This window comes from Ylistrum balloti, unplaced genomic scaffold, assembly GCF_031769215.1.
Source record: "Ylistrum balloti isolate Yb309-2 unplaced genomic scaffold, AGI_CSIRO_Ybal_v1 Utg370340, whole genome shotgun sequence".
In the NCBI taxonomy this organism is placed as follows: domain Eukaryota; kingdom Metazoa; phylum Mollusca; class Bivalvia; order Pectinida; family Pectinidae; genus Ylistrum; species Ylistrum balloti.
The window spans coordinates 54,405-73,673 of record NW_026782245.1 but is presented as its reverse complement, the minus strand read 5'-3'; the positions used below and the strand labels follow the sequence as shown (position 1 = coordinate 73,673).

At 35.3% G+C, this 19,269-nt stretch overlaps 1 protein-coding gene across 1 annotated transcript; it reads right to left on the bottom strand.

Moving 5' to 3' along the window:
* Nucleotides 1-1,004: 1,004 nt before the first annotated feature.
* On the bottom strand, nucleotides 1,005-12,312 carry LOC132553609 (polyadenylate-binding protein 4-like). The gene is made up of 11 exons (XM_060217864.1): nucleotides 11,819-12,312; nucleotides 9,948-10,141; nucleotides 9,627-9,742; nucleotides 8,948-9,107; nucleotides 7,968-8,048; nucleotides 7,468-7,701; nucleotides 6,407-6,610; nucleotides 5,007-5,184; nucleotides 4,039-4,313; nucleotides 2,625-2,849; nucleotides 1,005-2,101 (listed from the first exon to the last, which is right to left on the bottom strand). Exons 1-11 carry the CDS (start codon nucleotides 12,015-12,017, stop codon nucleotides 2,027-2,029), a joined length of 1,941 nt encoding a protein of 646 aa, XP_060073847.1. The 5' UTR covers nucleotides 12,018-12,312; the 3' UTR covers nucleotides 1,005-2,026.
* Between the last annotated feature and the right edge of the window lie 6,957 nt (nucleotides 12,313-19,269).

The window sequence follows — 19,269 nt, the reverse complement described above, 5'->3', positions numbered from 1 at the left end:
CCAGAAAATTTTACACAGCTTTTTAAATGTCTGTCCAATCTTGTCAAAGTTTAACTTTGCCCACAGTGGAACAAAAGATTATAAACCTTGGTGTGTACATTGGTTATACTATAGCGATGTGCAGGGTACCTAATTCAGGACCACTAAATTACAAAGTTATTGCCCTTTGTTATGTTCAGAGCATAATTTTGCTAGCATTCAAACTAGGATAATGAATCTTTGTCAATATTGATCATACCACGACGCCAAATTTAGGGCCTTCAATCCCTTAATGATAGTTATTGCTATTTGTTAAAATTCATCTTCAGGCCAGGTAAGCTCAAAATTTGTAGGATAAACCTTTGTCGCTTTTGTGGCAGTAAACAAATCACACAGTTTAAGAATAAACAATTCACTTAGTGGTATCCAAGAAAGTTTATACCCTTGAAATAAGGTCCAAGCTTTATACCATCAACGGACCAGTTTTGTGTAATACAGCATCAGGAGCATGGGACTTACTATCCGAGGTTTATACCATGAACGGACCAGTTTTGTGCAATAGGTTTATACCATGAACGGACCAGTTTTGTGTAATACAGCATCAGGAGCATGGGACTTACTATCCAAGTTTTATACCATGAACGGACCAGTTTTGTGTAATACAGCATCAGGAGCATGGGACTTACTATCCAAGGTTTATACCATGAACGGACCAGTTTTGTGTAATACAGCATCAGGAGCATGGGACTTACTATCAGAAGCAACAAGGGTCAAATGCCTTGCCCAAGGACACCAAATATGACGGCTTCCCCGCAGACAAAAATTTGGCCCAGAGTTGGGATCAAACAACAAACCAGATCATAGCCTCAAGTTGAAGTCTGATGTTTTACTGACCAAGCTATCACAGCTTAACCCCGAAAACGTATATACACATCATGTCACTTCTCCAGTTAGGAGTGAAAAAAGTGATAGGCTGATGAAAGGGAGGAGACCAGAGTTGTAACAATAATAAAGTAACACATATATGAAACGGAAGTTTTATTTGAACTAAAAATTTCTGAAAAGAAAAAAATGAACAGAATAAAAAGGATTATTAACTAAATCCCTCATACTCATAAAATAACGCTCCCTCTTCTCTAAGTTTTTGTCAGTTTGTAACAGGTGTTTGTGCTTCTTCACGTCAAACTAGTTCTAAAATTAACAAGGGTTACAACATGTTTATACATAGGCATTTATCATGTTTTTCAATTTTTTTGTTCGTTTTTTCATACATATTTTATATATATATAGTTTTTTCTGTTTTCTTAAAAAAAAAAGATGAAGTTAATAATCCATTTTCTTTATGTGAATTTTTTTTACAAGTTTTTGCGATTTTTTTTGAAGTTTTTTTTTTTCTGCTTGAAGTCTGGCAGTTGTACTGGAGTTGGGGAACTTGATTAAGTTGTATACAGGTGACAAACAATGACACCAACTCCAGCACCTCCACCGCTCCAAGATATAACAAATCGTGAGTCGCCCCTCCACCTTCATCAACATTTGTACAGTAAACCACATCACCTATCCACAGATATCTACAACACTTGTCAAAAATATTACAAAATGGTAACATTTGATGGATCTTTTGTCACAGCAGAATGTTCCAAGTACAGCTATTCTCATGACTAGTCTTCATTCACTATATACAGCATCAGAAAAAACAAGATGGATTGATTTAAACACATCAGCAGAATTCATTTCCATAATTAATAAAACTGGCTACATGTAATATAGGATGAAAAATACCTGGATAACCTTAATTAATACTGTGTCGGAGGCACAACAGTTCTGAAAGTGTGCCATGTTCAATATTTATGTCAGAAAATATGACAAACTTTCATGTTTGATCACAAGCTATAATCAAACAAATGTAGGTACAATGCCACAAGTTTCCATGAGGTATAAAATCACTACAGAAGTACACTGGAGATAACTAGCAGGTAGATGTAATGGTTCTGATGACCTGTAGCCTTGCTGTGATGAGGAAGAGGAGGTGTTAGGGTGTTATGTCCTAGTCAGAGCCTGGTTTGCCGCCAGATGTCTCCTTGGCCTGGTGAGCCTGCAGTACAGCAACAGCTTCCTTCACCTGTAACAGACACATTAAATTTAACTGAAAATCACAAACGCCAAGAGAAGCAAGTCTCTTATTTTTCTTCATCAAAATGACTTAATGTTTATCATAATTTTTATTATAATCATTATGTTTACATCAGGCATTGCATTTAAACATTGCTATTTGGCATCAATGAAATGTTTGGGTTTGATGTCCTGTCAAGAAACATTGTTTAAAGTCTTGCATCCTCTGAAGTCAATTTTCATTTCCCTTGTGAATGAATATTAATCATAATCTTCAATTTAAATGGTTCGCCAGGAAATTTTTATACTTTTAAAAGTTATGCAGTTATTTCTTTAAAATGGAGATTTTTTTTCTATACTTATTGTATTGTATTTTATTTTCTTAAGCAATTTCAATAAAACAAATTGAACCCTAAAGCAATGAAGGACGATTCCAAGCATTTTTTCCAAAATAGCATTTCTACGTTTTTCCTAGGCAGTTGTAAAGGCATGCCAAATTACTCCAGTTAAAAATATATTTTGTCAGTACCAACCTTAGCCTCGAGGGATTCGTGAGACTCCAACATGTGAAGCAATTCGGAGTTGTCGATTTCCAGCAACATTCCTGTTATCTTGCCTGCCAGTTCGGGATACATTCTCTGGATGAGTGGGAAAAGACGTTCTCCCAGCATCTGTTTCTGTTCCTGGGGTGGGGCAGCTGCCAACATGGATGCTGTCAGAGGTTCCTGGCCCTGTACAAGCACAGCCTGCTGGGGTTGCTGCAACAGGAAAACAATCAGATACAACATCAGGTACACAAAAAAGAAATAGACAATACATGTTTAGTTCATTACTAATAAATCATAATACATATTTATGCCATCAAAATAACCATTCTCACTCCTAAACACAAGGAACTAGAAACCTAGTAACAAGGATGTTCAATGTAAACTCGTTACATTATTACAGTAAAGATGTTTTCCATACTTGTTAAATATTTTTTACCTGCAAATCATTACGTAATCCTCTGTAAACTATCTTAAACAAGAGGCCCAAGGGGCCTTAATGGTCACCTGAGGAATATGTCAATAATCTGGGGATTTTAAAATGTTGCAAAAATGTAACAACACTTGTGCAGGACCATGTGTAAAACATCTGTACCAAGTTTGAACATGACCCACCCAATGGTTCTTGAGAGGAAGTCCATAATGTCTTAGCCAAACAGAGGCCATCTTGGATTTTGAATCGCCCCAAAAAGTTAAAACACTTGCCAGTACCTTGTGTAGAACATTCGTATCAAGATTCCCCCTTTTCCCCCTCCTGGAGCCACGCCCTTTTTCTTCGCAAACTTGAAGCAGCTTCCCATGGGAATGCTTTGTGCCAAGTTTGGTCAATATCCATCCAATGGTTCTTGAGAAGAAGTCATTTAAAGAAGGTTTTTACATGTGGCCCCTTTCCCCTTTTACACCATTTATGGGCCCTAAAGGGGCCATAATCACTTTTTTCAACATAATTTCATATATCCTTCACTAAGGGATGCTTTCTACCAAATTTGGTTGAAATCAGTCAAAGTTGAATTTTTGACCCTTTTGAGCGCCCCCCTAGTGGGGCCGTTTTTGACCCATTTTTTTTTCATTCGCAAACTTTGTAGACTATGCCATAAGGACCCTAAATATCAAATATGAATTTAATCTGACTGTTGGTTCATGAGAAGAAGATTTACCTAATTCTACACCCTTTTCCCCCCTTCCTGGGGCCCCTATTGAGGCCATGCCCTTTTTCTTCGCAAACTTGAAGCGGCTTCCCATGGGGATGCTTTATGCCAAGTTTGGTCAAAATCTATTCAGTGGTTCCTGAGAAGAAGTTGAATATTTGAAAAGTTAACAATGCACGACGACAGACAAATCATGATGGCAATAGGTCACCATGAGCCTTCAGCTCAGGTGACCTAAAAACCCTGTAACATACCTGTTGCATGGGCTGGTTAGACTGGACTGCTTGTGGAGGATTGCGCATCTGAGTGGTGAATTTGTAAGCACCTCTGTTGGCCGGTGTCTGGACATTTGGTGCCCCTACATTTGGTGGTGCACGGCCAGGCATTGGCTGTTGGTTCATGGTCATCCTTTGCTGTGGTGCACCAGTCTGTCCTGTGATTGGACGAGCATTTAGGTTGCTGCGCACAGTTGCCTGGCCTGTGGGACGTGATTGACGCATTTGGGGTCCAGCTGGCATGGTCTGGAAGCCTGTAGCATGAGAAATCAGCAACCATATAAACTGAATGTTTATTATAAGCAATATATTTCATGTTACATATGATACTAGAAGTGTTTAACTTCTTAATATGTATAGATCTTAAAACAAAATGGACTTTTAATAGTAAATGTCCTGAATACCTAGCTCTTATGCCAGTAGAATGATTAAACACAACAGTAAATGTCCTGAATACCTAGCTCCTATGCCAGTTAAATGATTAAACACAACAGTAAATGTCCTGAATACCTAGCTCCTATGCCAGTTAAATGATTAAACACAACAGTAAATGTCCTGAATACCTAGCTCCTATGCCAGTTAAATGATTAAACACAACAGTAAATGTCCTGAATACCTAGCTCCTATGCCAGTTAAATGATTAAACACAACAGTAAATGTCCTGAATACCTAGCTCCTATGCCAGTTAAATGATTAAACACAACAGTAAATGTCCTGAATACCTAGCTCCTATGCCAGTTAAATGATTAAACACAACACAACAGTAAATGTCCTGAATACCTAGCTCCTATGCCAGTTAAATGATTAAACACAACAGTAAATGTCCTGAATACCTAGCTCCTGTGCCAGTTAAATGATTAAACACAACAGTAAATGTCCTGAATACCTAGCTCCTATGCCAGTTCAATGATTAACCACAACTACTTTATCTTTTCCTCTTGACCTACCTCCAGCAGGATTTGGTTGGCGGACAGTCTGCCACCTTGGACTGGCACGCATCTGTTGCATCTGCTGGGGAGCAAAGAAGCTTCTCTGGGTCTGTGGCATCTGTGGTACAAAGTAACCAGCACCTCCACCTGGCTGGAACATCTGACTCATCTGGCCCATCTGTCCCATTTGCTGACCCTGTGTTCACAATAGTACAAGTATGAAGTACAATCTACTTTATTTACAAACTGGGTCTATTTCAGTGCAAACAGAATCAAACAATAAAATTACATTTTCTTCACTGCACAAATTGCATTTCATTTTGGTATTCTGTGGAAAATTCTATTGGAATACATTAGCGGTATGATAAAATGATAAACTGTTTGGAAGGTCCTAAACAAAATCTTCATAAAGAAGAGAAAGTTCAAACTTTTCTTCCAATTTTTTATTGCAGGCCTCAAGGAAAGCTCAAAGTCATAAAAACAGGAGCTAGCTGGAACCTGCAGAAGTCAATGATTTCCTTTCAACGAAAGGAGCATATGAGGGTCCAAGCCCTAGGAAAACTATTCAGGTTACAAAAATTTGTGAAAAGCGAATTTTGTATAATACACATTTTGAAAGATCACAATTGCAGTAGATATCTGTCCTACTCTTCTAACTTCAAAAGCCCAGCCAAGGCAATCTTCCAGTCTTCACATGATAATTAAACACATTCACATACTAAGCTCCTTTCATTATATTGCATCAGCCAATACATCAAGTTGCAGATGCTTTGACAAGGACAGTCATCACAGCTGCATACATCTCTTACAGCTCTATCAGAATGATTCTGGTAACTTTGAAATTTAATATGCATCAGTCTACTTCATATTCAATCTCCCTTCTATTCAGGAGTAATTCTATATGAGTGAAGAATATCCGGAAAATGGCTTTGAGTAACTGCTTGATCTAAATTTCATGAACTTAATTTATTATGAAATCTAGTTTTTATTAGAAGGATTCTTGATTGGTTATTCTTATATATCATGAACATAAAGTAAAGTCTCCTTTACTACTTATTATCTAACATTTCTCATTTTCTTAGCATCAAAATTGGGCTGCCAGAAAAAACACCTTAAATCTACATCAAATAAACTGCCAGAATGTTCCAGCACAAAGTCTGAAGACTGAATAGAATGCAAAATAAAAGCAGTTGTTTGGAAGGTCCTAAACAAAATCTTCAAAAAGAAGAGAAAGTTCAAACTTTTCTTCCACAAATTTTTATAGCAAGTCTCAAGGAAAGCTCAAAGTCACAAACACCTTAGCTTGCTGGAACTTGCAAATATATTACATATGATTTTCCTACTTGAGCTATGTAACACTTTACTAATTGTATAATCAAATAATTGCTGATCAAAGTTTGTGGTCAAGAATAATATACCTGCATCCTCATGCTTGCAATGCGCTGCATATACTGGGACGCCAGATGGGCCTTCCTGTCCTCCTTTCGCTGGGCGAGAGCCACATAAAGAGGCTTAGCCACCACAATACGTCCATTCATTTCTGTTACTGCCTTGGTGGCTTCTTCTGGAGAGCTAAAACACACAAAGCCGAAGCCCTTGGTGCGGCCTTGTTCTGACATCACCTACAAATTGAAACAGTAGTGATATGAAAAATCATTTATTATGTACTACGACTTTATCTAAAACACACTGTACAATTTGTTATGTGTAATCTAATTCAAAATACTTGTATTATTTAACATATTTCACTTCCACCGTTCATGTTCTAGTGTAGGTCTTAAATATGTCATTTCTACTATCAATGACATAAACTTGCATGGCAGCATTACAATAAATGTTTTCAAAAACATTATCCTACTTAGAATTAACACACATAGACAAAGAAATAAACACAACAACAGTGTATCTGACAGCGACACATAATCATGTCAGCTTCAGCTACAGCACTTCTGTGAACCACATACTATAACACTTACCAACACCAGATATTCGGCAGTCTTTAGAAATCTTGGCCTGAAGATTTCTTCTCAGATGAAAGAGTAACCTCAAAAACTTTAATCAGGAAATCTTTTTTTCCTCTGACAGTGTGACAATATAAACACAACTGTGATTCAACAGTGTGGAGCATCCCCATAGGGGCAAAGCTACATCTTGAACCAGCCCAGACATGGAGATACAACATTATCTTTCCCATTTAAGGAAGGCAGTTAACCAACCATATATGGTAAACTCCAGGGTGTATGGGTGAAATCACTTTTTCCAGTCCAATAGTTATTCCCATACCAAGATTGAAGTAATTTGAATTACAATTAAAGAATCGTTCTTTGCCTTGAACTTTACTTAGTTAATTTTCTTAAATATATCGGGAAACAAACTTCACTATATTGTCAATTGTATATTGGGAAACAAAGTATGCATTAATAATTCTGTTTTTACAGTGCACCAACTGTTACTGATCATTCAATCTTTTTTAACTCACCCTGGCACTTGTGATGGTACCAAACTGTGAAAACTCCTTGCGAAGACGCTCATCATCAATGTTGTCATCCAAGTTCTTGACATAGAGGTTGACACCCTGGTATCGATTGATTCTTTCCATACGGATTTTCTCAAACTTATCTTTGAGTTCAGCCTGTCTTTCTGCCTTTTTCTGGGCACGACCTGCATACAGTGTCTTACCATTGATGTCCAAGCCATTTAGTTCTTCAACAGCCTGTGAATGGTAAATAATTATAAAGTTGATACAGGAATTTCAGTTTGACACAAGACAACTACTTCCCTTCAAGTAAGTCATGATGATGTTAAACTTCTGAAATTGAAGTTGTGTTGTTTATGATTACCTTAATAAAATTTTTCAAGATTATTTTCTGTATTTGTTATTCTTGTTGTAAATATTAATAACATAACGGACAACTGATTGCAAAGTTAAATAAGTACAACTATCTATGTCACAACAGATTCACATAATACACTTTTTACCTTCTCAGCAGACTCTGGATCCTCATAACTGACGAAGCCGAATCCCCTTGGCTTCATGTTAGGACCTTCCTCACTCATCACCTGAAACACATCACAAACAGTGAGTAAGCAGTCAAGGCACTTCCTCATACTAAGTGATTATTCTACCCTCAAATAGGCAATACTGTGTTTTCTTCATTAGTTCCCTTACAAGTCACCAAAGTCAACTCCACACTTTAACAACTTACACTGGTTATGGACATAACATTGACCAGGTGGGGGCCCACATAAAAGACCCTCAGAAGCTAACATTTTTGAAATGACAAACAGTCAGCCTATAGAAATCTGTAACATTTTTAATAAAACAATTACTCCTAGTCCTTGTCATATACACTCTACACGACATTGGAATCACTTCTATTTTGTTTTATGGGTTATAAGTTGTACCAGTATAAAGACAGCAGTCAATTTTTACTTTTTCTTTTATTTGATACACATATTAGCCACAATATTGGCTGTGTCCTTTCCTTACTATATGGTACTATTGACCTAATGTTGATGATATGACAGACAATGAAAGGCAGTTTACCATGAATGTCTGTGAAACTTGTATTTCTTTTAAGCTGCATCAAAGTAATTCAAATCATTAACATGCATCGCAGCCATTATAGAATTTGATATATCACTTGATGACCTATTAATACCAGGGTGAAATATTCTATTGTAAACTTCCACCTTCTCGCAATAGCAGAGAAGTAACCATAAATCAAGAAAAGATTATAGGGATTTATATCAAAAGGCAGGTTTTTATGGCAATTTTCAAATCATCATGTATAACGATTGACAAACACAAACACCAGGTTGGCAGGTACTCATAAAAAATGTGGTACCAGCATGCTACATTTTTGTTCATCCTCGCGATTTTTTTTTATATATAAGCAGTAACAATATATAATAAGTTGCAGCTTATAACCCAGAAAATACAGTAATGCATTCCTCACCTTTGCACTTATGATCTTTCCATATGGCTCAAACATATCACGCAGCTTATCATCATCAAGTTCATCTCCAAAATTCTTGACATAAACATTGTTGAATCGCTTCATCTTGTCACCAAGTTGCTCCAGTCGCTCACGACGGTTCATAAATTTTCCCACAAATCTGAAGACAGGGAAACATTTCATAAAATATCAAAAAAGCAGCCAGATATCAAATGGTACAAAAAGAACACACCACTTCATGAAATGAATATGATCTTTACCTCTGCCATCCTAGGGAAATGAACCACAAGTTTTACAGGTTATTAGTTAAGACTGGTAAAAACATTATTAAAAATTTCCCTCCTCTGTCTAGCAACCCCCCTACAAATCTGTTCTATTTCTCAGTATAAATTCACATCAAAATGATCATTTTAAAAATTGAACCAGAAACCATGCACAATATATCTTCTGTTTATTAGACTATTGTGGAATACATTTTGCAACTCTTTAATATTTTGCTTTCCAAATTTGTTACAACTAATACAGGTCTTCTGTCACCAAACATTTTAAAAAATTCTTCCCTAAGGCCTCTTATAAACATTTTAAGTAAAATGTGTTCATTATCAATTCCATGGCTTCCTCGAGTTAAAACCACCAAAGAGGATGGGAAAAGTTCTGCAATATGATTAGCTTCACTTACACTTTCTTGCCATTGAGCAACATGCCATTCACTTTGTCAATAGCATTTCTGGCTGCTTCCTCGGTCTCAAAATGTACAAATCCATAACCACGGGAACCATTTTCATCCGTCACTATCTGCAAGACGTAATGTTAACAATATGTACTACTGATTAGAAAGAATTTTTTGTTCATTTTCCCCCCCAAAAAGGAATTTTCTCCTAAATTGAAATGAAATCAATGGTTCCCTTTTTCGCTGTATACATAGTTTTAATTTGTATACACATCAATGAGAACTCGATAGAGAAAGCTTTGAGATTATTTTGATTTGTGTTCTAGTTACCTTACAAGACAAGATGTTTCCAAAGGCAGAGAAAGTATCATACAGAGCTTTGTTGTCAATACTTTTGTCCAGATTCTTGATGAATACATTGCCAACACCTGATTTTCTTAAGGAGGGATCTCTCTGGGACCACATGATTCTGATTGGTCTACCCTTGATGGTGTCAAAGTTCATGGTGTCAAGTGCTCTCTCAGCTGAAATCCAAATTAACAGAATTGTTGATAAATTTTCATTCAAACTCCATTAATTACTATGCTGGTCATTTACAAGGTATCCAAGTTAGTACAATTATAAGACAACCAACCATTTCTTTTTGTCATCAACTCTTTTTAAGCAAGCACTGTGATCCCCAATCAGGATTTTGAATAGTTAATACTATTTTATGTGTAAATACTGTACATGAACAGAATTGGCTTCTTTTAATATCAGTACAAGGTCTGGCAAAAGCACCCATTCTCTCCTCAGGACAAGTGAATTTTGCAGACAGATGAGCAATTTTTATTGGCAACTAGCCTGTCAGACACATATGATTTTTTTCTCATGTTAACAAATGTACTAATAAAATCAAAACGGACTACTTCTATTGGTCATTATGTTTTCATTTTGAAAGATGTGTACAATCATAAAATTGAAGCATGTAAAATAGCCAAGTAGGTACCAACTATGAATATTTGTTGGAGGTGACAGTTTAAGCAGCTCTCCAGATATCTTGTGGCTGATTCACAACTGAACCTGACTGATGCAGATGGTGTAAGCATCTATGAAAGGCTTTGAAAATTTCTACTGTAAAACTTTCATACTAGTAAATTTCTTTTATGGAAGAGTACTACCAGTCTGATGGAAAAATAGCTTCATAGAGTTTTAGCAGGGCCAAGCAGTGGACCAAAATGGTAAAAGAAAGGTGTCTCAACATATTTCCTGGATAAGTTACATTCAGATAAAAAATAATTTGATGTAGCATATAATGTAAAACAAAATAATTAGTTCTTTGTGAATTCCAAAAATTCTAAATCTCTATCATCCATTTCCCATTCCTGATCCCCTTCTTCTGTGGTTACCAAATTTGAGCACATAAACTTTGTGTCTTCAGGATGTCTATGGGAAGGATGTAGGCGTCATATTTTTGTCTTTGTATAAAATATCTAGACCATTCAGCATTGTTGTGGGTTTGAAACATTGCTATCTTATTTACCATTTTCTCCAGTAACCCAAATAAAATGGGGAGCACATCAGTAAATTACATATTATCTACATACAATCTGCTACATTTTTATCAATTGCTGAATATAAAACTTTATGAAGATATCATCCATCCCATATCTATTAGTATTGAAAGATAGTGTGGATCTCATAACATTCCGAGTGTACACAATCCATGTTTAAGGAAATCAATATTGAAAATCCAAGACCAGGAAGAAGAGATGTGGTGGGTCCTTAAAATTTGAGTGAAGCTCTACAGTAGAATTACCCGTCCAATATTCAAATATCTGCTACCCCAAAATCATAGGTATTTGTTAATAATATTGAAGAATAAAATTCATGTGAAATGTTAATAAATCACTAGGCTTGCAATAAAATGAAGACATTAATTGTAACTTAAAAAATCACGATGTTCCTGAAAAAAATAAAATGAGGATAAAAAAAATCATCAATGTTATATATATCTACCCCACTTTCAAAAATATGTAATCAGACTCAAATCAATTGACAAATATAAAGTGCCACCCAACAAATTTATTGGAACTGCATATCATGTGATGATGTGTCAGTTTCGCCCAAGGCATATTCTCACGGAATAAAGTTGTATATTTTCAAGATCAAGAAGTTACTTTCCTTAAAATCAATATTTGTTTTTCATTCATGATTCTTACCATCTGCTGGTTGTTGAAAGTTAACGTATGCATAACCAAGCGATCGTCTGGTTATCATGTCTCGACAAACACGAATGCTCAATACTGGTCCTGCCGTCGAGAATTTCTCGAATAACATAGCTTCAGTGATGTCTGCTTGAAGATCACCCACATAAAGGGACGCCATTGGGTAGCTTGGACCTGCTGGATTCATTGCCATCTTCGCTGACTTGTCTAAGACGTTCTACAAGTGTTCAATCTTTTACCTCCTGTGATGTTTTAACGACTAAAATGGCGTCCACCAACTGTTGCTGATCTCAAAGTGCTGAAAACGGAATATTCTTACAACAAAAACCTACCGTTCCACGATTTTTTTGTAGTTTTTAAGTTTTTCAGATTTTTTTGTGTTTTTTCAATTGGGTATTAAACTTAAAATATACAGTTTTCGGTGTTGTGCTTCGGATAAAGTCCTCACACAAACCTATCACCGACTTCACGATTTGAGAAGAGGGATGGTAGAGGGAGCCACTGAACCTTTATATACAATCTGAACAGGATAAGTCTGCGAGAAAAAAAATAGTTCCATGTTTTGTATTTTTACATGATATCTTAGTGAAATATTGAAAATTTTAAGGTTAATATATATACACTAAGATAAAATGATAACGACTATCACTATGATCCTTGCGATAACCGAAGATAACTTTACATTCCTTTCACATATTTGTTTGAAATGACGTCACCAAAAAAGTAGTTATATTCCTCCGCACAAGGAACACGTGCGTAATATCCGAAGTGATATAAGCTTATGCCCAAACACGACAGATGACGAAATCGGTTTCAGAATTATCAACTGCACATACAAATGCTACTCAATATAATTTCATTCTTATCCAAAAAATGTTTTTCAATTATGCATAGACATTAACTTTTAAGTTCATGCTATCACCAAAATATTGATCCATATTCTGAATTCCAGTCAAAAGGTTACTTCCCTTTGACAAGAAAAAGGCAAATAAATAAACCACATTTTAAAATAAGATATATTTCCAATAACACTTAAGTAGCCCTATTTCATTTTGCTCACTCCAATCCATATACTTGTAAATATTGAACGTCAGTCATATATACTTACTTTTATCGGTTAACTTTATTACTTAAAGTACATTTATCTGGGGGATAGAAACTTAATTAACTCTGTTCATTGATATAATGTTGAAGATTTAACCGAATCAGCAAAGTAATTGGTCGTAAATATATACAATTTCGCTGTGCAATAATTTATCTAAACATAGACGATTTTTTTAAAAAGAAATTTAAGAGAGTATTTCCTACGATTCGGGATTTTGTTTCACAGCTTTTATCCTCCGATATCCAACACATGGAGACGTCATTTATGCATTGAATCTCAAACTATCAGTAACGGCACTGACAATGGCTATTCACAATACTATACTGGGAATCAAGATCTGGTATTTTTCGAAAGATTTTCTCGACGATCATTAGATAAACTATAATCCCATTTCTCCTTGATATGACTCGTGCCTGTAATATTTCACGGTCTTCATACGTGAACGTGTTCACAGTGCTATCCTTGGTAGTTACTAACTTGTCGCTCGTGGATTACCGTCAAGTATGTACGATAATTTGTTGATGTTTTACCGGAGAGCGGACAAAATTACCCAGTGAACATATAAACTAAATTGGATTCATCTTTTTGCATAATCCTGATGCCTAGTGAATACCTCATTTTCTTTTTAAATGAAAATAAATAAATAACTAAATAAATAATATGGTGATATAAGAAATCCCTATACGTTTCTTTGACATGATTTTATACCGCCAGTTGTCCAACTTGCAGATACATGATATAGTGTAAGGAGTATATATATATAATGTATTTTGTAAGAATATATTTATTCAGCCATGAACTTCGAGTAAGTCTCTCTCTCTTAATTAAAAATGATATGTATATAATTATTTTGAGCCATCTTGAAATGTATTTATGCAAATGTTTTTCTTCTAAAGGAAAGAGTGTTAATAACTTTATTGTAACTCAGTTGTGCCCAATCCTTTTGCTTAACGACAACAAAATATGTTTTAAACTTGTAAATACCATTTACATTTGTAAACATCCTGATGCATGTTAGTTATTCAAACTTCTCATTTAGTGATATGTATTAATGATGCTATTTTGGTTGTCATTTTCTTAAGAATATGATTTATAATAACGACTATGCTAAGAGCTAGCATATATTTAATATTAATAACACTGAAATTTGTTTCATGTGAATCTCTTGATCTTTCAAGAAATTCATCATCGCACCTGGCGTCAGGTGGTAACAGAAATAGTCACAATAAGTAAACTGTATCTATCATTACGTTTTTATCTAATGCCAAGTTGGTCTCCAATATTATATAAAAGGCATATCACCGTCAAGCAATGTCTATTTTCCTTTTTTTCCGTAATTTGTTGGAATTAATTTTGCTTCGGGTCTCTAACGGTAGCCTAGGAGACAAACAAAAAAAATATTGAGACGGCGTTATGGTTTCTGGGGAAGTTCCATGTGACTTCATGATGCATGTCGCTGTCGATCAAGATGGGACGATACTGTATCATGAGCCAGCAACCAGAGGTTTAAGGTGTACCAGGTATTTGAGCATGCGTGAAATTGTCAAATTTCGTTTCTAAATAGTGAAGTCTTAAAAAAGGACGCTATATTTAAAAGTTCGAAACTGCCAACGCTTGAAGGTGAAAAATCGATAAAACTGGCTCTGCAAAATATCACACAACGTAAAAAATCGCATGGGGAAAATATGGAATACATTTGTTTAACGATTGCCCTTATTAAGGAAAGAACTTAACATACAAACATTTTCTCAAAAGTTATCAAACGACCCTTCGCAAGAGCTGAAAAAAAATCTACTGCATTTATAGACTTGGTAATTATGAAAGGATAAAATTTAAATGGTAACTGAAGTACAATGTTTAATCGTATTGAATTTCAAATTGAGCAATAAGTTATCGGAACGCCGTGAGTGAAAAACTCAAAGTTTGGTTCACCACTTTTATACCGCCTATATCCAACTTACGATGGCCGATTGGCAAGTTGTGAGTCTTAGAATTTTGGAAGTTAAGCAGGAATGTCCTTTTTCAGCGCTGATATTCCCTGACTACCAGGTATTTAAGGCTGTGTATGCGAAGACTGGTGTCATTTGGTCAGTTTATGTCAAGTAGGTGGCACTCTTAAATTTTGCAAGATGGACAAAATCGCCGAAAGAGCAGTGATTCAATATTTGCATGAGAAAAGCCTAGCCCCTAAGGATATCCATACTGATATGGTAACAACACTAGGGAATGGTGCCCTTTCATCTGTTACTGAAAAGGTGGGTGCTGGAATCTAAGCGTGGCAGACAGAGCCTTGTGGATGACGCCCGTCCTGGAAGGCCTGTTACTGTTGTGAATTACAGAGAGATATATAGCCAATACAGTGGGGATTTTACATGAAAGGATGCAATCCATTCTTACTTCAGATCTTGCAATGAGAAAGTTTTTAGCTAGTTGGGTACCAAGACTTCTGACAGTTGATCAGAAGCACATCTGGAGGACTTTGTTGCATGCTAATCTAAATCTGTTGGAGACAGATCCTGCTGGATGAAGAATATGATTTACAAAACAGGAATATGTATGAGCTTGTATTAAGCTAGTCTCGTCTTATCCACAAGAGTCACATATAGAATCTTCAATTTTGCCATGAAATGTTCCAAGGGTGAAGAGAGTGATAGTGAGCATAACCTCTGGAGTACCGAGGATGAAGTGTGTGCGACGTGGCTGTAGTCTTCACTTTTGTACAAGTCAGAAAATATCTTAATCTTTCCTTAGATTCATAGCACATTTAATTGATTTCTGATTCATTAGATTTTTCTACTTATCAAAATTGTTGCAATTGTTCAAATCATTTATCATAAGTATCAAGCATGCCTTGCATCAATATCTCATCAACATTCATAAAATTAATTAAACCAGCACATATAGAATATGTGCATTTGATACTAAAATTTAACCACTGCTCAGTAATGTTAAAAAGCCAAGGAAATGGTAACAAGTCTACAGAATCGACATTTACATGGCTTGACCCTACTAAATACTACATTCTGTTGTGAACGCATATTTATCTGGACAAAGGCAATGAGGTCTGTTAAACAATTTTTTTTACCTTTTGGGGATCTTCGTGTTAATTATCAATTAATTATTGAACTGTCTCTTTATAGCAACATATATCTTTATTAATGAATGCTGTTATCGATTGATTATTGCACTGTCTCTTAACTCCAAAGTTTAGAAGGCAAACATCATAATAACATATTGATCTAGCTAAGTACTTACCTGCACAGTTCTACCACCCTCAATAACATTTCAGTAGTCATTGATTGTAAGCTTGTATATCATTTCCAAAATTTTTCGAGATATAGAAGAAATGTTTTTAAACATGTCACATGTATTTAACTTCCACAATCATGGTCATCTGGTTAACAATTTGTCATGTTCTGAGGCCACAAGTCAATTCTGACACATTTCACACTTGTGACTAAAATATGATTAAAGCTTGTTCATTCCTAAGCGGCTGATAATTGTACAATGTAAATGATTATAAGGTTTTTTCCCTTGATGACCGTTTAATGCATCCATCACTTTTTGGACTATGACCAGATAATAGACTGCTAAAGGTTGGCGATACTGATAATTTCCCATGAAAAGTAATGCTCTTCAACAGAGGTTCAATCTGTTACTGCCCTTCAATTCACACTGTCAGTAGAAAGACAAAAAGAGACAAGTTATTGATATCAAAGCCTTTATTAGTTAGAAGTGTATGAGGAATGAAAACACCATGCCCTTCTGGACAATCACCACTCCTGTGGGGACCACAGCCATACAGTCAGGGGGTGGACTGTTACCATGGAAACATGAAATGCACAGAAATTAATTAGTCTGTATCACAAATTTATTTGAAATCACAAATATTATTTAGATAGATATAGAGTATAATTAACCAGAAGTTGTCTCTTTTTCTAGAAGTGTAGATAAATGTACTACTCTCAAAACAAGGTATACAGGTGCAAGTTACCTCTGTGCCGTCCATGTACCACAATTTGACATATGAATGTGATCTCCCACCAATTTTGCAATATTTCCATGGAAAGTGCAAATAATACATTTTAAAAATGCTTATTCAATATTCTTATTAATTTCGCTTGAATTATGTTGAATGCAATTCAAAAACATTTTCGGTCAGGCAAAATAAAAACAGAACAAAAAATATTTTTAATAAAACCAAATTTTTAGGACGTCATTGGAAGTATGGTGTGACATCTTTCTCAGCACTTACCATCAAGTTTAAGTATGAAGGGCAGGTCGAAGAATCTCATCTCATCACTATATAAACATCTATATTATGTCTACTCATCGACAGAAATACAAAATATTACAAAATGTCAACAAAAAAAGTTCCTGGCCCTGGGCCTGCATAACCCAAGTTGCTATGACTGACCTGGCAACCAGTTGCTAAGGTAACTCTTGTTGCTAAACAACAGAAAGCCATGTTTCCTCTGATATATGTGAACAAATCCCTCTGATTGACTTGAAATTACACTGTCTGAATAACAGACAATAGATTTAAGGAGACTGTCCACCCCACTGTTGATGTAACTGGATTTTGTCACAGATGTCAAGAAAACATGGCATGTCATGGCGTTCAATAACTGTTACTCTGACAACTAGTGGGTACTATTGGCATAGCAACCTGAGTCCTCTGGTCATGTGACCGACCTAGCAAATCAGCAAAACTCACTGATTAGGGCACTAATGTCAGACAACCAGAGGCTGCTGTAAAAACACCTAGACCTGCGGAACCCATGTTTGTATAAAAATATAACAATTTAACAAACGATTGCACAGGAATGGTGTCCTATGTATAATACTGGACTGATCTTATTTCCTTACAAGGTAAATCTAGCATTAACTTCACATATTACTAAAATATATATATAATCAAATGCAAAGAAAAATAAACACAGTTACAGAGCATACATTTCGAGAAATCATTTTCGGTTGATGGTCACTACATCCATTTACATGTTAACAGATCACCATACCATGGAAAAAATACTGTCCATGTCAAATTTCAATTGTACAAGTCTGTGCTTTGACAAACAATTTTTCACCGAAAATGAGATTTGAATAATACACTACAGAGTGATCATACAATATATCTACACAAGAAAGTATATAAGCTTTAACTATGCCATTGATAATTGTGCAATTACAACCCACAGGAGTGAATATCAACCTTGTGATCATGTGACATAAAATTTGTGATCATGTGACAACAGACTTTGAATGACTTCAAAAGTTGGAAATAAGATATAAACAATATGAGTATATGAAATTGAAGCTTCAATTTCAGCTCAGGTATTTTGGTGGTGTGCTTTGGTTGTTGTCACTAGAATCAAAACTTATAAAAAAAATCATAATTCTGCCATAATTAAAATCACCAAATTTTAACGAAAAATAAAATACTCGTTCAAAAGTAGTAATTAATACAATCATGTCAGTTTATGTACAGTGTTGTGCTTGTTTCTGCTAAGGCTGGCACTATTACTATCTAAAAAAACTTATGTCCTTTATCATACTATAAAGCATATGGCACCTTTGAATATTCAGATATAACGTTTAGATCCCACATCTTCGGTCTATTTTCGGTACAGTATTTGGAGTTGATTTTTTTATTCCAGCCACACTCGTTAATTAATATTCCAGCCACACTTGTTAATTAATATTCCAGCCACACTTGTTAATCTCAAATTAAAAAATGTTTGATATAGAACTACAATATGAATCTCCTACCTAATTCATGCCTTAATAGCTTTAGAAAAAACATGACAAATGCTTTGATCTCATGCAAGTTATCACTCTCAAAATCGTTCAGAGACATTTGTCACACATCCTATCGATTAATTTACACATTTTGTGGCACAAAAAGGATTCAATGTCGAGATTCAACATCTGTAAGACTAAACCTTGTAAGCCAAAGTGGATAAAAAGCCGATTTTCAGGGAATTTTATCAAACCATTAAGTATCAATCAACGTGTCGACCAAACCGTTGACTTTTATCACTATAGAAAATAAAATCAATCACTATCTGATATTTGTGTAGTATTTTGAAATTTTTTTAGACTATCTTCATTAAATACTACACTTATACATTATTAATGAAATCACATGCATTTTCCCTCAAACTTTATTAAATTTTCCACTCACAATCTGGATAAATTGCCTTCTGTTGTCCGTTATATCAACAAACTTTGGTCAATACTGCGGTTACCGTATCATTTCATCAGAAAAGGGTGTGAGTTTTGTTGTGGATAATATGTATACTGAATAATTAAAAAAACCAAAAAAAAATTGGCTCTG

What these genes read in the sequence shown, in the direction of transcription:
- LOC132553609 (XM_060217864.1), bottom strand. Translation starts at nt 12,017, where the DNA reads ATGGCAATGAATCCAGCAGGTCCAAGCTACCCAATGGCGTCCCTTTAT. An exon ending in CTTTCAACAACCAGCAGATG is followed by an intron (nt 10,142 to 11,818) that starts GTAAGAATCATG and finishes TTTGGATTTCAG; the next exon opens with CTGAGAGAGCACTTGACACC. An exon ending in GAAACATCTTGTCTTGTAAG is followed by an intron (nt 9,743 to 9,947) that starts GTAACTAGAACA and finishes TACGTCTTGCAG; the next exon opens with ATAGTGACGGATGAAAATGG.